This window comes from Haliotis asinina, chromosome 7 (assembly GCF_037392515.1).
Source record: "Haliotis asinina isolate JCU_RB_2024 chromosome 7, JCU_Hal_asi_v2, whole genome shotgun sequence".
Taxonomy (NCBI): Eukaryota; Metazoa; Mollusca; class Gastropoda; order Lepetellida; family Haliotidae; genus Haliotis; species Haliotis asinina.
Genome location: NC_090286.1, coordinates 17,452,522 through 17,478,378, shown reverse-complemented (window position 1 = coordinate 17,478,378; position 25,857 = coordinate 17,452,522). Strand labels below are relative to the sequence as shown.

General features: G+C 37.7%; 1 protein-coding gene across 2 annotated transcripts in view; it reads left to right on the top strand.

Moving 5' to 3' along the window:
• Positions 1-25,857, top strand: part of LOC137291111 (palmitoyltransferase ZDHHC21-like) — a 312,776-nt gene that overhangs the window by 204,975 nt on the left and 81,944 nt on the right. For both annotated transcript variants that reach the window (XR_010957245.1, XM_067822392.1), the window contains exon 6: positions 16,366-16,482. Coding sequence is in view for 1 of the 2 variants with exons in the window: in XM_067822392.1 (XP_067678493.1) it covers positions 16,366-16,482 (117 nt within the window). In the remaining variant the exon portion in view is untranslated. The remainder of the gene's footprint in view (positions 1-16,365; positions 16,483-25,857) is intronic.

Below are 25,857 nucleotides of genomic sequence, written 5' to 3'. Positions count from 1 at the left end.
CCTCATTTAGTAAATGAGGCTTTTTAGAGGGGTTTTTGAAAAGTGTTTTCGGACTATCATTCCCTATACTACTCATAGATAAAGAATTTTAGCCGACTGTTGTATCATCAATCAAAACACGGGGGAAAGAAACACTTTTGTGAAAGGTGCCATCATGGGTTTTCTAGGTCAGATCTACTTGATTCGCATAGGGATGATTGCCTAGGTCTAGGGGAGACAGCCATACGAAAAGATATGCCAAAAGAAAATAATGATATTTTAGAATTTACTAACCAAAAAAATAAAATGCCAGTACCATATATTATTTACGCTGACCTCGAAGCTATCATTAAACCAATTGATACAGTAGCACAATCCCCTGATAAAAGTTTCACTCAAAAAGTACCAGAACACGAAGAATGTGCGTTTGGATATGTGGTTGTATGTTGCAATGGTCAAACTAGTTCTCCCGTTATTTATAGAGGACCAGGTGCAGCTGAAGAATTTCTGAAATGTTTACAACAAGAAGAGAAAAAGATTACGAAAAAATTATACAACAAAATTCCAATGCGTATGACGCAAGAAGATAGGAAAATCCACAATAAAAGCACACATTGTCATGTTTGTTGTAAACCTCTGAATCGGGATTCAGTTAGAGATCACTGTCATATTACAGGTAAATACAGAGGTACTGCTCACAATGAGTGTAACTTGAAGCTATGGATAAATCCGAAACTTATTCACTTTCCATCCGTATTTCACAATCTATGTGGGTATGATTCACACTTGATTATGCAAGCTATTTCAAAAGTCAAAGGTAACATATTATGTATCCCAAACAATATGGAAAGAAATATATCCTTTTCACTAATCAGGTTGAGATTCATAGATAGTGTTCAGTTTCTGTTGTCTTCACTAGACAGCTTGGTCAAAGCAAATAACCCAAACGACTTGGCTAAACCACAGAAGAGGAAACTAGATCTTTGCTGTTACGTAAAAGAATCTACCCGTATGAATACATTGATGACTGGTCTAAGTTTAATGAAACACAATTACCTCCAAATGATTCATTCTCCAGTAAGCTTTCTGATGTGTCTGTTTCACAAGATGATTATGAACACTCTAAAAACGTATGGGAAAAACTAAACTGTAAGAATATGGGTGATTACCATGATTTATATTTGAAAACAGATGTGCTATTGTTAGCTGATGTTTTTGAGATACTTTGAAAAATTTGTTTGAAACAATAGAGTTGGATCCAGCATGGTATTATTCAAGTCCTGGACTCTCGTGGGATGCTTTACTGAAGAAAAACGGTATTGAATTAGAATTATTTACTGATTACGACATGCATCTGTTTATTGAGAAAGGATTACGTGGTGGTATTTCCATGGTATCAAAAGGTTATGCTAAAGCTAATAATAAATATGTAACAGGCTACAACCCTTATAAACCTTCAAACCACCTACTACACCTCGATGCTAACAGCCTATATGGCTGGGCTATGAGTCAATATCTACCAACGGGTGGATTTGAATGGGTGCCTGAGTGTACTTTTCAATCTGTAATAAACACTAGGGGTGTGGGGGTAAACCCCACTTCAAACAAGGGGTATATACTCGAAGTGGACTTAGAATTGTGGAGGAATTGCATAGATCACGCAACAGCTACCCCCCTAGCTCTGGATAGGTTGAGAGTTAACCATGACTGGATGTCTGAGTATCAACACAACTTGATGAATGGTCCACTAGCAAATGTAGAAAAACTTGTACTTAATTTGATGAAAAAAGCATATCCTACTGTTAAATTGGAAACCACTAATGGGTGGTATGCATTGTTAACAAATGTTTTTCCCTCAGACATAATATATATTAAGGAAAATATATAATTTTAATTATAACATAGTATGAGGGTCGATAGTAGGGGACACCCCCACACCCCCTCAGCTATCCGCAACTGGCTGTGGTGGGTGAGGTTTGCTCCACCACATGTATGATGAAACAGTAGCAGTGGCTACTACGCCACCTACAACCACCCACATAGGGACTTGCAGTCGGCTGTCCACGGGACCCCATGTGTAATTATGTTTATTATGCCTGGCTAAAGCGTTTTTCCTACCAGCTTCAATTCTTTTTGGATTCTTTGTGTGTCTTCTTAACTATAGCATGACCCACATTGTTGACAAGTTCACGTTTGCTATTTTCTGAAGTCAACATGATATTAAACGCTAATCGTGCCGTCCCTGGTACTATGACATCGTTCTCACCCAAGTTTGGGAATCTAACCACAAGTAATTGGCTCTGGTCTATCTTGCTGTGATTATTTGTAATAGTAACCGACTGACGCACGGCTTTGACGCCTAGTGGTTCTCTTAATCTTCGGAAAGGATTTAGCTTTCTATTGTATGACATTATTATATAATTTAAAAAATATGGACAATTTTGAGATGGATGATTTTGGAGCTACTGCTCTTCCTGATATTGATTACGATGAAGATACTTTGTTTACTAGTTTGTCATTGAGCAAACAACTATTAAAAACATCAGTAGATGATTATTACAATGGATTAAAAAACAATAAAAACTACGTCGAACGTCAGGATCGAGACTATTCTAATTTTACCATAGATGATAAGGGCATTCTACGTCTTAAGGAAAACACAGAGATTGATATCATTAACAGGCGAACTAGAAAAACACTTGCATTATCAACTCTAGCCAGTCGTCATGGTACTAATTTTATTTGCAATAAACTAAACATGCACAATTACTACAGTGGTGCAAAACCTAAAATGGGGGTTTCCCCCATACCCCCCAAGGTTGTACAAGATCTGCAAACTACCAGATCTGAACTAAGTAGAGTTGGGATACCCCACACCCCCAGTGACGACATAACACAACATGGTACAGAAACATCGGACAGTAGTGAAAAACTGTTGAGTAAACACTGGGATAAACCATTACCGGGATCTGAATTTCCAGTGAGAAGGTCTGCCTTGTATACTAGGAAGTATTGTATCGTGGCTGCTCACCACACTGGGTAAAACCACCAGTCAAAATCTGTGGGCATTCATCGACGGCGTGGGTTGGCTGGTGTATGTTACAGCAAAGGAATTTTTAACCAAATAAGGTGGGGGGTATCCCCACACCCCCACTAGAAGGGTTTTAGCCAAATAAGACACAAGCCAAGAGCAATACCTCCGACAACTAACACTATCTATATGCTGTGGATTGGACGCCTGTACGGTGGGGGATACTGTGGGGGATACCCCTGGTTTAATCCTTGACTCTGGTAGTGATGTCACTATACCCATTTCACCAGTATGCGTTGATGGTTGTGCGTGGGAGACGTTGATGTCAGTATTAACACCCAATTTTTGATCGGCTGTGGTGATGATTATTTCATTGTAGTATCTTGTTATCTTTTTGACTCTCAGACACATATCGCTCGGAGCCATATATAATCCCACACCAAACACATAGTCGACTTTTGACCTGGCATATTGTAACGTGTTTTGGTATTGTTTTATTGCACTAGGTATATCTACTGATGATGCAATAGCATCCTCAATATTAGCCACGAACTGTTTCTGTGCATCATAAGCGGTTCCATATTACCTATGATACTACAGCGTGTGTTCTCTCAACGATGAAATTTTTAAACCCTTAGGAGCTGAACTTAAAATAAATGACTCAAACGGAACAGTGGTTTTGATTAACAACAGTCCAACAACACTGAGACTAGGCGGACTGTTGGTATATATACTAGGGTGACCATCAGAAGAAATAATAGCTTACCGTCACCAGTAGGAAATTACCAGAGCTAGTTCCATACCGCAAGCTGTATGTTCATCTCGATCAGCTTAGCACAAAGTGTAATTGTTGAGGGCTGTCCCGGTTAAAACAGAAAAATACAATGATGGACGAACTGAGTCATTTTCATCGAGACAGTATAAAAAATTAATAAATCGTAATATTACTGAAATAAAAATTTCAATTTCAGATGTAAAAAATAATACTATAAATATAGGATACTTAAGTGTAACACTACATATACAATAATGGGTAGTAATCAAGGCCCAGGAATGCGAATAAAAAATGCATTAACGTTGCTTTAGCAGACCTAGGAGATACAAGAGGGTTTGATGACTCGGGAATAGATGGCAGAATATACGCTTTTAAGCTTATGAACAACATTTACAAACGAGTTGAAGTTCCCACCATCACTTGTAATTCTGGTGGTACTTTTAACCTAGATACATCAAGATCTATCAGCAACACACGATATGATATAGTTCGCAACGACGATGATGAATGGAGAATATACCCATCGTTTGGTGGTTAATTACCTGATTTAGAAGACTTTGAAAAAATGAACGTTGAACAAAACAAACGATACAATCTAATGCTCACTGACGACAAGTTTGTGTTGTTACCATCTCGAATCAAGTTCACCATACGTTTTCACGGAAAACAAAGACCACTACCTAAACAAAGTTGTAAATAATGGAATCATGCTCGTAGCTCACGTCCCAGTACAGAGGCAAAGTGTATTAATTAAACCAGTCTCCAATATGGCAGCTCACATGCTATCGAGTAAACCCAGGGAACACGAAATGTTGCAGTTGGCTACTGAATTTAACAGTGTTTGCGTTTACTTAGAAGACACTATATCTCTAACCAGGATTTTTTTATCTGATCACTTAAATTTTATTAGTTTGAAGTTCACGCCTGATGCATTATCAGAAAAACAATTGGAAACTATTTTCTAACCATTATATAAGCAATGGTAAGCAATCACTCCAATATAACACTCGGTCATCTAGGTGACACAAAGCAATTTAATTCAAATGGTGAAGAAGGCACCCCACATCTCCTTCACTTTAAAGAGGACCCATAAGAACAAATGCCACTGACAGATTTTACAGAGCTTGAATGTTTAATTATAATAAGACTAACCATCCCTTACATCTTTTTTAATCAAAATGATTTCGTTTCCAAAATTACTAACAACGGGATCCTCCTCACTTCCTTTAATCCCTTAAAAGATAATACGATACAAGTATTACGAATACCAGGTCACACTGGTGACATGTTAGCTCCAGTCGACTTCAATGCCAGTTTAGTCATTCGCAGTATTTACGATTTCCAGCGTGATTTTTTTTCAGATTCAAATTATAGAATGAAACCAAACACCACATTAATTAAAGACGTATATCTTGCAGAGATTTCCGAGTCAAGACTTCATGTAGAGGGACGATTTCTTCTCCAAACAATTTTTTCATTGAAGAATGATGATTCTGTTTTGATTTGGAAGAAGATGACTTTGTCTTCCATGATTTAGACTTCTTCAACTGTATCTTCTGATGAAGATCTCTTCTGTGGTTTAGGGGACGACATGCCGAACCCCAGACATAGCCCCGGAGAAATGCCAGAAATATCACTGGAATGAATCTCAGCAGACATAGTTAAACGGTTAGCCGAATTTAAGTCACTTGTTTTTGACATGACTAATACAAGGCTATGTATAGACCGTATATAGAGAGTTAATTCTGTATCAGACAAATCTCTGCAAAATTTCCGAGTATCAAGAGAACATGTGGGTTTACACTCCGGACAAATTAAGTGAGGGTCAACGCTGACAGCCATAATCTACACTGTTGACACGATTTCATCAACTGAGACTAAGACACAGTAATCACAAATTGATAAAATATAATGCATATACAAAGCCAAATGCCTATACGACCAGAATTTAGTTCAAAAGACCAAATAAAAGGAGAACTTATCGCTGTATGGGGACAAAGGTACCTCCAGCCGACAACGTTGCGCAATAAGGAGAGAGAGACAAGCATGCTTCGTCAGTTCACCGTTTGCTTGGGAAAAGGGGAGGCTACACGTGGGTGAGTGTATTTTACATCCGCTTCTTTTAGAAGGGAACATCAATAGATTTCAGGTATTCCACTACCTTCACCAGGGAAGAGGAGATAAGCAAGAAGCATGAGTCAGGATAAGGAAAAATTAAAGTCGTCATTGTCTGCAGTATCACATTCACTGTCTTTGAGCTTAAGAAGTTTGGACATGTGGTCTGTGTTGGCGATGACCCCAATGATGTTGTTAACAATATTGTCCATCATGATTTAGAGTCGGAAATCAATGTTCATGTGTGATTGGAAGTGTATAATGTAATAGTTAACAGCAGAGTAATATGGGGATAATAGCTCAGGAAATTAACAGATTTAACTGTACCTGATAGTTTTGTATCCATTGTTTCACTTATATGGGAGGCCTCTTACGGCTGAGTTGTTTGGAATTGTGAAGTGTCTGACATGCACCACGCGACGAGGGCTTGTGCGGCCATATTGGTGGTCAGATATGTGACACATGACTTGCTGACTGCCTTGGCTGGTCCAATGGCCCGTGCATTTCATGATGTTTTCCATCGTTTCCGGGTCAGAGGTCAGTTCCCCACATGACTATATAAGTGACCTGACTTTCAATGTCAGTTGTCTTGTTGCGGTCATCCGAACAGGTACCATTCTAGGGGCGGTCGTGAGGTCTTGTGATCAAGACTTTTTCTTGGTTAGGATTATTTGTAGAGAGTAGGTTGGGGAATATGTGCAGCATCTTCTTGTTAAGTTGGGAAGGGGGACCATTAGTGTAGGATTAAATAGGATAGGAGTTAGGGATTAAAAAGGGATAGATTAGGATTAGGAATTATAAGGGGTTTGGTCGGGAGGATGAACACAGATGTCAATAAAGTAGGGTAGGTGTGACTGAGTACGAATGATATTTTGGATGCGTTTTTCTTTTGTTTCAATAAACTCTTCTTCTGTCAAGATTTTGGTGTTGTTTTCCATGTGTTGATAGTCCAATATAAGAACCGGAAACTGAATTACATACGACGGGAACGCGCAACAAAATGTATACAATCAAACAACATTACACAACGCAAAGTCCAGAGCAGTTTGTTGTCATCTTCCCCTCTCAGTTAAAACAGTAATTCAGCTGTCACTGGACGCTCCCAGGAGAGCGCCTATTACACATGTAACGTCTTTTCCTGAGTAGGCTTGCACCAGTTGCCTTGCAACTTTTGTAACTTCCTCCTCTTCCTTCCTCCTGAAGCTGACTCAGTGAAGTGAAGTGTAACTGTGCATCAGCCATCACGAATAAGTGCATGACAACTTGGCTTCGGTTTGCAACTTGCATGGATTAATCTTCCTCCAATGTTTTTTCTTTTTATTTCTAATTAAAGGCATTTACAATGCGAAGAAGATTATGACAGTTAGTGTTTTATGTTTTGAAAATAGATCTCTTTACTAATGAAGCTGTCTCCAATGCTTTTCAAAACAAGGGAAGAAGCCACTTATATAAAGTTCAAAACAAGCGAAGAAGATTATAAGAATGTTTTGAAAAGATATCTCTCTACTCTCGCCATGGTACGACACCCTGCCATTCCTTAAAAAAGTAATTAGGTTAGCCAATAATGAGCAGTCAATCATCATATTGACGGTTAATCCTTTGAGGAAGGATTTTGTTTGTACACAGGTAATGTGTATAGATTAGTAAATCTACACACATAAACACTACCTTTTGACAAATCCACCATGCACGAAAAAAGTAATTTATCAATCTGTGTGTTATCGGTTAATCCTTTGATCAATGCTTGTTTTTGTATTTTAGTTGATAATTTGTGAACTTCTGTGTATTTGATTTAACGTTTGTTCAAATCTGCAGTCACCTGCTGTTTAATGCTATTCTTAAAAAGCTTGAAGCTACATCTGCATGTTCATCTTTTGTTTGGAAAATGTTAAAACCTACATTTACAATGAAATGCTAATCATAATCCAATGCTTATTTGATTGGCATTCTTACAGTACAACTTTACAGATACCGATTTTTTGGTGATGCATAGAGGGGACTTTCCATGTTTATTCCAATGCCTTTATCAATGTAATAGTTACTACAACCAGGTGAAAGGAAGTATATATGCATAGTATCACACAGCAAATAAACAACAGGTAATTTAGCAAGTAGCACATCTTTGGATAGGTCCAACAGAAGAGTAAGATCAACAAATAGTAATCAGGCTGATAGGATGCAAACTGACCAGCTATTTGACAGATTCTGTCTATAAATCAACTCCACTGTGACGAAGTCAGAACCCACTCAAGTGATGGAATCACTCAGTATTCAAGAAGCCTGTTTATCCTGAACGACCTATCTTTTGATGTTGATACAAGTTCAAATTTAGTAAACTGCTGCCTAACAAACTGATCTCAGATTAAAACATCTCATTCCACATTCGTGTAATCCTATTTCAGGTACTAAGAAATGATTATTTTTTTATGTATTAGATAAAAAAAATGTTGATACAAGTTTGACATGTTTGGTCATGGGTTAACTAACATAGTGATTACATACTGGACAAAATAAGTTAGGGATATTGGTATTTTATGATTGATATTTTATCGGTGTGTCAATGAATAGATAGATAATTATTAAAAAATTTGCAATTATTCCTATTTTTGTGCAGTATATATATTTTTACCATTAAATGAGTCATTAAAGCATAATTTATGCCGTTATAATGCTCTCTGATCCATTTCATCATACAGAATCTATTTCTTTCATTGTTTGGAAGCTCATATGATAACATGGACAATTTTACTGTTCCAGTTTATTTTGTATTGTATACGTAAAATTATTCTCATTCTTGGTCCAACCAATATAGTCATTATTGCTACAAATCACCTTATTTTTAATGCCTATCAAGCTGGATATTACATGTCAGTGTAAGCGCAAGCACATGCAAGCACACATGCACGCACACACACAAAATATCTGTAATTAGTAATTAGTGAATTCTGTTAAGACGAAAAAGAAATATCACCTTCCTCTCTCATAGAGACGCATGGCATTATTCGTTCATTTTTTAAATAATTTTATCTGCACAAAAGAAATGATTATCAAAAATATTAAACAAACTTCCAAGTAGTACCATTGCACCAACATTGCAATATACCATGGAATAAAGTGAAGCTCAGTGTGTTTTCAAAGTCAAACAAGCCTCAGCTAATAACTAGATACCTGATGTTTTTAGGAAGAAAAGAAAGATTTATGGATTTAGTACTTGAAACATATGCTTCCTTCTCTGGCTATAAATATTGACAAAACTAAAGTTGTTTGGAGAGGTTCGAAACAAACTATTTAAGTTTGCAATACTGCAGTGAACACCACCTTGACTGGACACGAAAGCCTTTGTACTCTTAGGCATTATATTTCAGCATTGTAAAGAAGAAATGGTGGAAAATAATTATAAAGAGAAATTTTTAAAATTGACAAAGTAATGAAAATGTGGTCTCTGAGAGACCTTACACCCTTCGGAAGATTTTACAAACACTTAATCGTCTTTTCACCTCACCAGCAAATCCTGAATTAGAAGCAAGAAGGTGGTCAAAAAGTACCAGCAATACTTGAAACAATTTATCCCAGAAAATATCATGGATCAGAGGACTGTTCGTAAATGATACGAAATTAAACAATCTTTTATATACTTTACAATCGGTGAGCAAACTAGACCCCACAGAAATGGGACAATTGTATCTGATGACACATTTTATTCCAAAACTCATCAGCCCGTTCTGGTATGACCTGTTCCAAGCCTGGTCTGAATTACAAGAACAAAGTAAATGTGAAAATGACCTTTAGAGAAGACAATACATATGGGCAAATGACAAGATAGCAATAGGGAGAAAACCAATGGTATATGACCACTGCCTACAATGAAATGTAAACTTTGTAAATGATTTCTTAAAAGATGACAATACATTTCTTTCTTGTAAGGTATTGTAGAACTGTATTGGGTTAAAACAAATTTTCTTGAATATACTGGGTTATTATCTTCACTGAAATCATATTTGAAACAGAGTTCGTTCTAAATTATATTCAAAGAGAATCACCTTTTATCCTGAGAGCTGAACATATCACACTTAATCTATGGAAAACATATGATTTCATACCATTTCAAGCTTTGTATAGTTCTTAACACAGATGGCTTCAATACTGTATTTTGCATAGGATTCTTACAACCAATAAAGATTTATATAAATACAAACTAATGGAATCACCACTTTGTTCTTTTTGAGATGCTGAAATAGAATCGATCATTCCTTTATTATATTAACGCTGAAACCATTAATTTAAGACTCGAAGAGAGTAGAAATGATGTACTAATTTCGTTTTCATATAAACTAAAGAATACATATGTTCTAGAAAGGTAGCAGACATTGAACATTCCCTTGCTGGTCTGAAACCAATATTGAATTACTTTTACACTTGAATTGAATTACCCTTTTGTGACATTCTGGTCGTGGGTAAACTCCACTTTACGGGTGCCCTGAAGTGTACGTGACGCATACGTAGAAGCCATATTTACATTGAAGTGAGCACTAACGCTGTCGCCATTTTTTGTTTACTCCAGCAAATAGCTACCGCTGTTTTACGACCTTGTTTGACCTATTAAATTACCCTTGGATTATAATCGAGAATCAACTCAAGACCCTCCTTCATTCCTCAACATTATTTTAGGGTCAGTATTATGTCATAGTATTGTCAATTGCAGTGTTTATTCATTCATCACGATATACAATTTACCAGTGCTAACCGAATGTATGATTTTTTTTAAATCTCATATTTCAACAGAATGGGGGGGTTGAAGGGGTCAGGTGCCCCCCTACATTATTTTTACATATTACTTATCATTTCTTTTCTATTCTATATGTTAGATTTCGGCTTTATCAACTCTAGCTATCATGAAAAAGTTTGTATATCGTGAACATACATAGTCATAAGGATGCCTGAAATGTAATGTACATGTTGGACTAACAAGCACTTTGACAAGTCTGTTTTTCTTTAAAGCGCTCAAATCGCTACAATCCAATTATTTTTACCCCGGATAACCCAATCCAACCATTGAGTAGAGATAGTATTTATTTGCATATACATTTTGCGCACACTACTTGCACATCAAACATAATGGCTTGCTGAACATTTCAATATAATCTGCACAGTGTTACGAATAAATATCATAATTCAAGTACATGTATTATAGAATTCAAAAAAGTTACATGATACTGATTTATTGTGATGTATACACTTGAAGTTGAATCTCCCAAAATATTTATGAAGATGGGCATACTTATATTTGTTTTGAAAGCAAACGAATTTCAGTAGATTGACAATGGACTCCACAAAATGAATGAATGAATGATTTAATTTAGAAGAAGGTTTTGCAACCTTGTCACCGTTAATTCAATCAATGTGCAAACAGAGTATTTTAGTATTCACTCCCAATGAGGAGTAACAAATACTTACCTCCTGTAACAACATCTCATAATCCCCTTTCTTGCAGACGTGTTCATTTGCCAGTATATAAGCCCCCGACATTGCAAGCAATTGTTATCAAAACACATTAATAGTTCTTCTGATTACCACAGAAAGTAACCTCTCTCGTAAGAAAAGCTAATTTTTTATCATTACTGCTAAATTGAATGAAATAATAGGTACAATACGAATTCAAAATTTAAAACCCCCAATATGCGGCTCCTGCTGAATGGGAGGTGCTTTTTATCACCCCCAATATGCGGCTCTCACTGAATAAGAGGTGCTTTTTATAACCCCCAATACGCGACTCTCGCTGTGAGAAGCTAATTAATTTTACCCGCATATGCGTCTCTCGGCCTTAATGAGTTAAGTGCACAGGGTTGTGTACTGTACACTAGGGGCTGTGACAACACTGAAAGAGTCTGCTGCACACAAAGTTGACTCTAAGATTTTTGACACCCGGTCACAGTTACGCTTGATCCCGTCACCTCCAAGCTTGCTGGATTAGTAGCCTGGCACCTTAGACAGCTTGCCCATAGCTGTTCACATAAAGCATATGGAAGATAAAGCATCTGAAACTAGACATGAGTTAGAATGAAGAGGACTATCAAGAAAGAGAAAGAGTGTAGGATGTTACAGGTTATTACGGAAAGAAATGTAAGGGAAGCTGTGAACAAGTATGAAGAAACAATGTGAATTTCATCTGCGATTGACAGTGATGATCATGGTGATAGGATGAATGAGGCAGATGTCAGTGAGACATCCAATCCCGGAGACATTAACACTGAGGTAACATACCCCAAGGAAGTTATTGACCAATGTGCACCAATAACCAATAGACATATCAAACTTGAAATTGAACACTCATATGTAGGCCAAAATCACATCCTTTGTCCAAGTCCTAATGTATTTGCACCTAGACAGAACGAGGATTTCTGTAGTGCCCCACTTATCGTCATCTAGTTATTTTGTATGCATTAATTTCATGCCTTTGTGTTCCATTCTGACGTGGCTGTAGCTCCCCCACATGGTCTTATTGCTATCCTGTACGAGTGCTTCATTCACTAATTACACGTCATTTGAGAGTGACCTCATTTCTAGTCATCTGCTCCATGAGAAAGCACATATTCAGCGTTCCCCATACTCTGGGTTTGTACGGCTATAAGTATGCATAGTTCTTTCACCGCTATTCATAGTGATTTATCATAACATTGTCAACAAGAGGAATGAAGATATATAAATGCTTACAGATCTTTATGTCATCTTTGTGAGGACAGTATAATTTCCATGGGAATCACCTGCTGGTGTACCTCAGCCAAAACTTTCTTGAGATGTTAACAGTGCCCATGAATGCAATGCTGATTTCCTTTGTGTATGGAAATCCTTAACCCACTCTGAGTTCAACAGTGGTAAGAACTTTATGTCACTGAAGATGGCACTAAAGACCTTATATGTTCTTTTTATTCTGGAGTACAACGTTTCAGAGCAAGTCCTGAAACATACTCCAGAATATAAAGGAGATATAACCCAGAATAATCTCTATGTTCATCAAATAGCGACTTAAAAAATGCCAATCAAGCATCTAAATATCTAACTTGAGACTTAGTTGTTCACCCACACCTGACTGAATCTACAAGTATCAAATATTATTGAACAAACTTTGGAAATAAACCAAGACAGCTTCTCAGACCTTTATATTTCACCCTACTCCTTATACAAGAACTATGCAGGAGTTGCAATGCACATATGGTAGTGCAGGCCAGCTGATTCAGAATGAGATAAGTGTCTTGCTTAATTTAATAGTCCACCAATTAAGTTTGGGGATTATGATGCCTTTGAGAATTTTGCCTGACATATACAGTCATTAGTTGGTACAGTGGAAGCTGTCTAATTCGGACTCAACTGGGACCGACTTCAAGAGGAGCCTGAATTGGACTGGTGAGAGTCAAGAGTTAACTCCCTTGACCAAGAGATATGCATGCACGGTACTTTTACAATGGTGTAATAGCGCAAAAGATGATCATGGACATTATTGCGTATCAGTAGATTATCAAAACTGTAATTCTATCAATAAATATCACCTCATCTTTTATAAATAATTTATTGTTAGAATGCTCTGTCATCAGGTGGTTTCCAATGCAACACACATTTTGTGTCTTGTCCGTAAGCACGAGCGCTAGAAGTGATGTACCATGTTTTCATGTTACTCGCTATTTGGTGGGGTAACGCCCTTGTATGGAAGCGTATATGATTCAATCTTCTCCACAGAAATCAGCAAATACAATGTATCATTGGTTCAGGCATTTTGTCACTGATGCGAAATTACTGGAGTATTGTCTTTTTATAACAAAATCGCATGCCATCAAAATGACACTGAGTCGTGTCAGCTTTTGTTTATTGGTTATCATCACACCTGATAATCCATTTGAAGTCGGTAATTGGCTAACTACAAAGCATTTCCGCCTCAGGCAGTCCCGCTAGTCCGAGTTTACTAGCAATATTTTCATAGTAAATTACCTTGAAGGGCGGAGATTTCAGTTACATGAAGTCTGAATTAGTTAGCCTTTGTGTAATGATAGCTTAGTTAACTTCTGCCAGGACCAACAATTTGGTCCGAATTATATAGAAAACCGAGTTACTTAGGGTCCGAGTAAGACAGCTTCCACTGTATGTGGAAATCTATACAGAGCGGAGCAGAACTGTATTTTGCATCACATGTGTCAACTCCCCGTGGTATGCATGATAACTTTACAGAGCACTGTATCAAACAGGGACTGCATGATTCTGGCGCTATTGCATTATACACTTTGACCCATCTTAACCAGTGGTTACAGCTGAAATCAAGGGCCAAGTGATTATCTCATCAAGTAGATTACGATGCAAGTATAGTTATACTCAGAGATGGAATCCACTGCTCTCATGTGTGATGTTCAGGCATTGTGGAAAATGGAAGTGATGCTTAATCTGAAGAAGGATGTGACTAGGTCCAACAAGGATAATTTTGCCTTGCATATTCTAGCAACCAAAATTTAAAGAGTGAATGTGAATGGTGTTTATTGATATGCAACTCCATTGTTAAGATTTGATGATACAGTGTTTGAGGACTCAAAAGAAGATATGATCCCAACACATCAACATAAGAAGCCATCTGGCAAGGGCAGACATACACAGTGGCCTTATTCATAACGTAGTTGATGCTGGACTAGTATCATGTTGTGGAACACAATGACAAACACTGATTGGTACTATCCGTACTAAGAGTTCTTATGGGATTTTAAAAGACAGCATTCTGTTGCATTGCTGGGGGTGTAAAGGCTATGTTCCATCAGGTGAGACTTTTGCCAAGGGACACATCACGTCTTCACGTGGCATGAAATGCTATGGTGAACCACATAGTTATTAGTGAGTGAGTTGAGTTTTACTCAACAATATTCCAGCTATATGGCAGCAGGCTGTAGATAATCGAGTCTGGGCCTGACAAACCAGTGATCAACAGCATGAGCATTGATCTGCACAACTGGGAACTGATGACGTGTCAACCAAGTCAGCGAGCCTCTTATGACCAGCATAGTCGCCTTTGGTGGCAAGCATGGGCTGTTGAAGATGTATTCTACCCTGCACCTTCATGCGTCCGCATAGATATATCTGTATGCTCAGATCTATATAGAGTGAGAGGAGTCTGGTATTCCAACTGTGTGTAGGGACGACTGCAAGCAGGATTTTGCGGTTTGCAGGAAGTGTTCTGGGGTTGAGCTGGAACTCCGCTAATCTCATTCATATGTATGTGTTTGTCATGTCTTTTGTAAGCAACTAAACAAGTTTGAACTCAACCATGCCTACATCTTCCTAAACGTCGTTCATCTTTATTATGAGCTAATTCCCCAGTTGACACACCAACCATATAAAGGCGTTGACAGATGGATGACTTGGGAGTTGCAGCCTCCAAATGTTAGTGATGTGCAACTTCAAGGTTGTTTTGCCATATTGACAACTGACCCCAAAAGAACATCACAGAAAATTCATGTCTTCTGTGACATGTCCGAGCGGGCATATCGAGAATTTGCATATATGAGAGCTGCTGATGGCCTAGGTTAGAGTTATGTGCAGCTCTTCCAGATGTATTGTCAGATGTATTGTCAAGGGAACTTACATTACAAGTTATAGAATCTTTCTTCCAGGTGATTCAACAACAGTATTAACATAGATCAAATTTGACTCTTGCATTTTCAAAGTGTTTGTGGGAGTACATATTGCTGAGATACAAACCCTCACTGAATCTTCTCAGTGGTTTTGGTGCCTCAAATGACTTGTGCTGCATCAAATGACTTGAAAAGACACAAAATTATAGATATAAACATTCAATCTGGGTTGTGTTAGCCTTTTACTCCATCACTTGGTGGTGTGTTGCAGATTCTTTAGATAAAAATTTTAATAACTAAGGGAAGTTATCTTTACCTATATAAAATTGGATCCTGCTTGATTACCTCTTTTGATTTCCTCTTCTGTCAGTGGTAATAAACATGTGTAATATTTTCCTCTGTACTCAAAGAGTGAAGACATGATGAGACTTCCTTGGATGTTCAACATTTCTTGCTTTCATGTTCAAGTTCCTTCAGTGACAGACATGGATACACATGTCACATTGCTCATAGTCAATTGTATTTATTCATAGTGAACTGTCATTTTTTGTAAAATTTTAATCGTGACTTGCTTACTTTCCCCTATTTTTTCTTACATGTGTTATCATGTGTACCATGTCTCGGAAAAAGTGTGTTGGTTGCCAAAGTTTCCAGTTCAGTCAGATGAGGACAACCATTCTTTATGTTTATCTTGTGCTGAAGGCCTGCCATGAGCTGGGTGTTTACTGTGCCAAGAAATGCATTTCATAAATACAAGGTAAAAGAAGTAAAATCTAAAGATTAAAAGTAAGACTTAAGTAATTTCTGCCTAATTTCTTTTGGTAAATATTGATGTGTATACATTCCAGATTTTTCCTTTTCAGGATGCTTTCTATGTCAAACACAGCATATGGTTCTTGTACCTACTCACTTTGATGGCAGCCAATATGACACTTGTGATGGGGATACAGCTCATTGGGCAACATTTCAATTTGCTAATTGTGAGTATTGTCATTAAGCATTGTATATAATAGTGAACTCCATGGATTGTAAACCATATTGTTTTCATTGATGAGCATATGATCCATTCCTGTCAACTCTCACACACCCTGAGTGAGACTCATGCCTCAGTTTACCACAGTCTCATGCCTTCAAACACTACCTATCAGAACTCATGCATAACAGAAGTTTTTTTTATAAACTGACACCAAAAAAATCATCTTTAAATAACATAAAATCCAATATTTCTCAGGGGTCTTTGCGCCCAACAACCCACTACCAGGGTTTGACCCTGGATCTGAACAGAGGCTGTGCCCCTGTGTCCCCAGTTTTCTCACTCATTGGAACTTTCAGGGTTTGACAGCTATGGAATGAATGAATTAATACCTGACTGACTGACTGAATGAATGAATGAATGTTTTTATTTCCTCCAAAAGATATTCAAAGATTAAGCATTTATAATTCAGTGAGTTGCATATATGCATATGATATTTACAAAGCACAGATATTTACAACACATTGATATTCACAACAGTGGTAGTTTAGGAAGTATACATCTAAGAGTCCTTTAGCGAATATATTGTTTGAAAAGTTTAATATAATGGTTTGCCATGCTGTTTCGTCAAGGCAGGAGTCTAAATTCTGTGATTCCCACAGTGACATACAGAAAATAAAATTAAAGATTTTAAATCTTAAGTCATAGCTATCCTCTGTGGTATGTTCAGCCCTTTAACTCAAAGCATTACCTCCCCTTGTCATGATGTCATGTAATTGGTGTTTGAAAAACCTTTTCCTGTATGCACTACAGTGTACAGATACAGAGGTGAAGTGGATTTTTTTTTCAATTTTACACAGTCTTCTACACTACATTCATTGTAGTAGGTTAGTGGTGTTGACATTTGGTCCTATGGCCAATCGTATTAGTATTATGCTATTACATATCCGAAACTGATTGGCTCAATAAGGATGTGGCTAGATGTCAGTCTAGAAAATGTTAATCTTCTCTGGGAGCAGGTTCTAGTAAGACTTAAGAAACCCACCCCTAGTACACCATCTTCCACTCAAAGATCAGACTCTATGTCAAAATCTAAATCTAAATCTAAATCTAGTCCAAAATTGGATTCCTCTCATTCTGACATGGCAGCTATGGCAGACTCATTTTCCTCTGTTAAACCAGAAATGCAGGCATCAGTCAGTCAATCCTTTAAGGAAATAAAAATGAGAAATGAGGCGCGTATCAACTCTCTGCAGAGAATCTATTTGGATGGGACTCATCACAGCAACATAGTGAGGTATAAAACTCACTGCTTGGCGAGGGTACATGCTGCTCCATCTCTCAGTACTATGAAGGCTGTAGGTGGTCTGGCCAAGAAAGCCATGTATCACCTGTTCTCCGGACCTGAGAGCTATTCCCCACATGGAGAGAAGCCTAAGGCTTAAGTTACACTGACATGTACCAGGCCCAAGCCACGGTTTGGTTACTGATTGAGTAACCCAAGGGGAATGGTCTTCAGTCGTGTAATAGGACTATCTCATGCCTCATGCCTCATGCCTTCAGTTCACAACCCATTAATAGCCAGCAAGTCTCCACCTTCAGGGGATAGCCAGGTCCCTAGTGGCACAGCCACAGGTAACATTGGAATATCTTGATACTAGCAGGCCACCGATCTTTCCTCTGTTGCCAGATTTGTCTGATATCGAGAAACCCCGCCTTCTGGACGATTTTTATGTGAAACAAAACTTACATTCATTAACTGTACTCGATTAATGGCCCCTGTGCTTCTGGACCCAAATGGCAAATTTTCAGACCATTCCCATACATTTAAATTGAAAAATGATCCAGTTATCTGAATGGAAAGATCTGTGCTCACATGCATGTGTATTTGTCATGTCAGTACCATTTACTGCACAACTATGTGATTTCATTCTTAATCTATCAGAAGGCATTTGATGTGAATTGATTGCTTAGATATCACTAGGGATGTGTGTCACTCAGATTGTTCATTAGGATTTGGTGGGTGTGAGAACATCTCATCAGTTACAAATAAACATGTTAAGTAGGATTAAGGTAAACTACACTGTAATTGAACTGTATATAACACTAATAAATCAACCCCTACTAGCTGTTGTGATGCAAGTTAAAAGTTGCTTCCCACATGATCTCATTCATGTGATCTGGTCCGGAAGTTTACTTTCTGCAGACAGCATAACTTTGACGCCATGTCATATGTTTTCAGGGCATTTAAAGTATTTAAAGTTTAAAAAAGAATATGCAATTGGCAAAACAGAGCCTTTTTGTCATTGATTTACATTTTTCATCTAACTTACCACCTGAAGCTCCACGTGCTACAGGATTATGTCCAAGACAACCTGACAACTTGTAACCTGCATTCTGCCTTCCATGTATTATCAGTACACTTATATGTTATGATGATTAACTATTATTATTATGTTTTACAGATTAAGATAGATATGCAGCAGAGATTTGAGTGGTCCTGGCACAGTCAGGCCGTTAAGGCTCATCATCAGCTCAGGGCCCTCAGGAGGTACCAAACCAAGGGCACCATCTCAGGCTGTATATTGGCCAATTCCAGAGAAGTTTAAAGGCATCATTTATCATAACGCCGTGGACATGTTCAGGGTCATACCATGGATGGAAAACGGTTAAAGCCACAGGCATGGCAGAGACGATAGTAAAAGCAGCGAGCCATGCCATCATGTCTCTTAAGACATGGTGTTTGTGCCAAGGAAAAGCATCCACTGACAAGGTGTTGGAGAGTCTCTGTAAATTCATTGCAAAGATGCATTTCATATTGATATTTTCTTTAAGAATCACGTTCTGTGATTGTGAGTGGGAAGTGACTGGTCCTGAGCAGCAAAATGGAAGCCCTTAGTTTCACTTTTGAGACCATCTGACTTCATCCAGGCAAAGGAGTCAGTTGGATTGCTGTTCTGTTCCACACACTGCATGTACACACAATGCAATGGCTTCTCAGACAGCTTCTCCACAAAGGACCAACGCTGGGCAGTCTTAGTGAATAACTTCACCTGGTGTACTGTCATCACTGTACCATTCAGCAGTACATCACCATCAACAAAGTCAACCTCAAATTTCAGATTGTGTCTAACAACCTTGGCATGTCCTTGTTTTGAGCATTTAGCCCTGAACACCAGATTTTTTTCAACAAGATTTATACTCAGCCCAAAGTTTCTCTTGCATCTGGGCATTCTGGAGCTTGTCTTGAACTTGCATTCCAAGATAGGTGTATGCCTGATCTTCCACAAGATGCTCAGTAACTCCTACCCCTTGTAACTTGACCGATCCATCATTGGTTACCTTGCCAAGTTTCAACTGAAGAGTATTACATTTGTCAAGTATTTCATTTGACTCAACAAGAAGAACCTGTTCTTTCAAATTGGTATCTCTTTTGGCAAGGAGCTTGATGTCATCCATGTAGAGGAGATGAGTAAGAGGTGTTTGAACGTACATGTATGCCGTTCTGGGTGCACAAGTGTTAATGCATTCTTGCATCATGGCTCAAGGCGATCAAAAGTTGGGCGTGAACCCAAATGTCAATAACAATGTGATTCGAGTTGTGCCACAGCTTGAAACAGGCATCATGGCACCACCCCCAACACCAAAAGTAGTAAATGCGATAAGCTGCCTAATCCTCCATGGAGGCAAACAATCAGAGACACATCAATCACAGTTGGCAGAATTGCAATCAGGTTGTGCCTCAGCAGTGAGAATGCTGGCGATAGTGATGTCTTTCTCATGGAACAGAGTTTGGATCCAGTCGGCCCCTCTGGTGTCCTCATTCAAGACTCATTCTATGGTTTAACGCATGCAACTGATTTGCAGTCAGAGGGCTTCACTATTGGTGGAAGCAGCTTCTATTTGAGCCAGTCTTTCCTTTTGACCGATGCCAAAGCCAACAACAAGTATGTCCACAGCCACAACTCCAGCAAACCGACCAAACACATCCCCTATCTGGACGCCAACGACAAGATGATCAACACCCAAAGCATCAAAGGATTGGGAATTTGAGCAAGGGCTACGTAATCGAAGTGGACCTGGAATATCCCGCAGAATAACACAAATCGCACAACATGCTATCCACTTGCTCCCAAAAGATTAAATTGCACCATTCACCATCGCAACATAATGTAATACAATAGGCAGTGTACCAGAGGTTGACCGGTGGCTGACCATCTCATTGACCACAAGTCATGGTGCATAACATTCCAAATTCTTCATTCTACATGCATGCTGATTTCAACCTGAGTGATAGTGATAGCCTCACTGATCAGAGTTGCTATCTGATCAGGCTAACTGACTACATGGACAGAAAAGGGTTCTCCAACCATCCTGCATGGCCCACACAGGTTCATAAGAGAGGGATTGTGTTACTGCTCTTTGTTCAGGGAGCCATCAGTTACTATCACAAACAGCATGTAAGCAGCAGCAGCAGTTTTAATGCCTCCAGGTGTAAAAGTTTTTCGAGCTGTTGGACAGCTATCAGCATGGGGTGTAAGTAACCGAAGAGATACTGCTACCAAACCTGCAAAACAGACCTGCCATCCAGCCCTTGTAACCATGCTGTCTAGATCAGCAGCAGAGAACGACTCTTACAGAGTGGTCATCAGACTTACTATTATCATCTCCTTCTCTAGGCACATCCTTTCAGGAATTTTGTAGGTAAGGTTCCAGAGCATATGGCTATAAAAGATATGAGAATCATAAGTTTTTCAACAATATCCAGGGTTTTGACACAAAGTATATTGTCTAATTATTAGTAAACTTACCTCTTGGTTGTGATAGCCTTTTCTTCCTCACTTGGTGATGTGTTACAGACTCCCTTAGATAAAAAAAAATAAATTTAGTAACAAAGGGAAGTAATCCTTACCTATAAAAGTTAAAACCTAGTCCCACTTGATTGCCTCCCGTGACTGCTTTTCTGCCAGTGTATACCAAACACATGTCATTTTTTCCTATGGTGGTAGAACCTGTGAACATACATAAGAAATAAAATGGTGATTTCCTCGAAATTTACAGTTTGGAAATATCATATTTCCAAAAATTTCCAATTGATGTGTGAAGAGACACATTTTTGAAAGTTGTGATCATGTTTAAAGTACATATAAGTGTTTCCTGTTTGTCGTCCTATGCAATCAACTAGGAATCAATTCTATATACTAGTATAACTTCACTCATGTGCATCCTTCTTGTCCTAAGTGTCAAACATTTTTATTAACTGTTATATTTGCCTGTAGTATGGCCAGCATTTTCCAAAATACTGTTTTAAATGTATGTTTTACCTATTAACCACAGAAGCATAAATAATTTTTTCCGTCACGATTTGAATAAACACAAATTACATAAACATACATTACATCATGGATTAGATAAAAGTTTACCGGAAACACTGATGGTACAGTTCAGGGTTTATTACATGTCATAAATGTGAACCTTGCCAAGGAATACAGGCAAGGCTTAATGTTGCAAAATATATTCACTAATTGGTTCCTTTAATTATCACCTGACGCAAGGGATGGACCATTTAGATGGTTTTTCATTGTGTAATCAATGGTCAACAGACCATGACATGTTGTTTAAGACTGCAGGCAAATTTGGATGTAGACAAATAGAGGACAATCTGCTTGGGTTTGTGGTCAAAGACAGTGTTCTTCAAGACCAGGAACCTCTTCTCGGTTCAGTGAGCGTAGCCTTCACAAACATGCGTTGCAATGTTATGGCTGAAGACGGTGCACAGGAAGATATCACTATTTAATAATAACATATGATGTCAAAAAATAGTATATTGAGAAACAATGTTAACTGTAATTCTTCAGTGAATTCCGATAACAAAACTGTGTCGTCTGCAGACAGTAATGCTAATAATTTTAGGTAAATGCTAAGCAGTTCCTCAATAAATCAATTTACGGTTCCAAGTATTTTTACATATACAGTAGAACATGGATATAGCAAACACGGATATAGCGAACAAATTTAAAAGTCCTCAATGGTCCCTTTATAATATCATTAAAATTATATGTGAATAACGAACTCGTGAGTAGTGAATTAACGGTTATAGCGAACTGAATTCCTGACCCCAAGCCCAATTAACGACGTGAGTAGCGAACTCACTCAGTGTCAGCTCAGTGTCAACTCAGCGACTTAGCGGTATACATCAACCTTGTGGGTGGTGAATCAACATTGTTTAACCTCGTTGGCGGTGAATCAACATTGTGTAACCTCGCTGGCGGTGAATCAACATTGTTTGATAGTCATTAATTAATTAACAATTGTGGACTATGTTAAACGCAGTTAAGTGTTATATTGTTGAAATTGTTGTGATTCTCGATAATGTATTTGAACAATGAAATTAGAATTTTAATGTCAATGTACAAGAATAAAAATATGTAGCCCATGTATATACGTGTCTCTTCATCTCTATAAGCCAATATGGCGGTCAAACGTGAATAACGAACAACGGATATAGCGAACTAAATCCCTTGGTCCCTTGGAGTTCGTTATATCCTTGTTCTACTGTATTCACATAAAAAAGGTTTCAAGGTCATTAATGTAGAGAGCAAGTAAGAAAGGGGATGAATTTCCACCATATGTTAGCTCTCCCGCTGAATCTGAAATATAAATATCAGACTTCCCAGGCCATCTGAAAAATATATTTTTGCCTTCCCACCACGACACCCATGGTGTTATGCAATTCATGCATTCATGAAATATTATGAACTTGTTGATAGATAATTGGTTATGTTGTCCACACTAAGGCAGACTGAGGCAAAAACAATCCAAATGAATTCCTTCTTAAAACCTTCATAATGTAACTAATTAATTTTGTCCTTTACCATAATAGCTGACTTTAAGTTTAATACATTATTCATTTTAGATCATGTTGAACAGTTTCTGGAGAAATCAGTAGACTAGTTCATATCAAGGATGATTCCAGAGACAAATAGATTATGAGATTGTACTTTATGAAAAGCATTAAATTCCAAAATAAGCAAGCCAATCTGACCCCTACTGCTCAGGAATTAGTACCACTTATGTGACAATATTTTTAGAATTTGTCAGCTCAGGAAGCCATCCTTTTGAATTATTTTAGGCTCAGGACATCAGCAAGCAATACGCTTTGAAGTTATAACTCATCTCCTGTGACATATTACTACAAGTCTGATGGTTGATGGAAGTGAGCATGTCTCATATTCAAAGAAATGTTATAGATGTCAACTTCTTCTATATTGTTTACACAACGTTTCTGGGCTATTCCATGCCCGTTCGTCGGGTGGATGCTGAGAAGAGACAAGGAATAGCCACAAAATGTTGTTTAAGCAATAAAGAAGTTGACATCCATAACATTTTGTTGTATATTAGAGTACCGACTTCTAAAAGCCTCTCAATAACATGTCTCACACATCCAACCGTGTCAAAACAAACAAAAGATCACACACCTGTCAATCAACGGTGGTTAATCTTTTGAGGAAGGATGGTGTTTTTACACAGGTACAGGGTGTAATTAGTACAGAATAGTAAATCTACAAACATAAACATTAGTTTTTGACAAATCCACTGTGCACGAAAAAGTAATTAACTCATTAAGGCCGAGAGACGCGTATGTGGGGCAAATTAATTGGCTTCTCAGAGTGAGAGCCATGTATTTTGGGTTATAAAAAGCACCTCTTATTTAGCTAGAACCGCGTATTGGGTGGTTTAAATTTTAAATTTGTATTGTACCTATTATTTCAATCAATTTAGCAGTAATGATCAAAGATTAGCTTTTCTTACGAGAGAGGTTACTTTCTGTGTTAATCAGAAGAACTATTAATGTGTTTTGATAACAATTGCTTGCAATGTCGGGGGCTTATACTGGCAAATGAACACATGTCTGAGAGAAAGGAGATTATGAGATGTTGTTTTAGGAGGTAAGTGTTTGTTACTCCTCATTGGGAGTGAATACTAAGATACTATGTTTGCACATTGATTGAATTAACGGTGACAAGGTTACAAACCTTCTTCTAAATTAAATCATTCATTCATTCATTTTGTGGAGTCCATTGTCAATCTACTGAAATTCGTTTGCTTTCAAAACAAATATAAGTATGCCCATCTTCATAAATATTTGGGGAGATTCAACTTCAAGTGTATACATCACAATAAATCAGTATCGTGTAACTTATTTTAATTGTATAATGCATGTACTTGAATTGTGATATTATTTGTAACACTGTGCAGATTATATTGAAATCTTCAGCAAGCCATTATGTTTGATGTACAAGTGGTGTGCGCAAAATGTACACGCAAATAAATACTATCTCTACCCAATGGTTGGATTGGGTTATCCGGGGTAAAAATAATCGGATTGTAGCGCTTTGAGCGCTTCAAAGAAAAATAAACTCATCAAAGTGCTTGTTAGTCCTACATGTACATTTCAGGCATCTTTATGATTATGTATGTTCCCGATGCACAAACTTTTTCATGATAGCGAGAGTTGATAAAACCAAAATCCAGCATATCGATTGGTCAACGATCAAACCAATAGTCAATCTGTATCCAAGCTGTCTAGTAACCGAATGTGCTCTTCAGAAATTTAGCCCACACCCCATCACCTGTCATTTCCTCTGTGACAGGTATCTCATGATACGATTGGTCATAGATAAGAAATCAGCCACTATATTGAACAGTTGAGATACAAAACGTCCTATTCGGGAACTTTAATGACCCCCATCCCATGACCCTTTGTCTTATGTATGTGCAAGGAATAGTATTATACAATATGTATACATGTATGTTCGCATGATAAAGTATATTTTCTGCGTTAAATCTGGATGAACCAAAGTGACAAACTGTGAACCTGTTCCATGTAAGCCACACACTAGCTTATTAGTACTTACCTTAAAATATTCAGTATATACTAGCAACGTATCTGCGAAAACGCTTCTTTCATAGAGGATTATTAGGCATGTGAGTAAATTCTTCTTTACTGCCATTGACATAGATGTTTTGAACAATTTAACCTCACACAATGATATGAGAGGGACAATTTGTTTAATTATGTCTTACATACTAACAATACAAACATGTGTTAAGAAAATACACATGCACCAAGATTATTAGGCATGTGCGTAAATTCTTCATTACTGCCAATGACATAGATGTTTTGAACAATTTAACCTCACACAATGATATGAGAGGGACAATTTGTTTAAGTATGTCTTACATACAAAGAATACAAACATGTGTTAAGAAAATACACAAGCCACCAAAAGTCTACAAGAGAAAGTGTAATAAAATTACGTAAAACGTTACATATATGACATGTATTCACTCCTGCTTTCTTTCAACATATACCTTTACA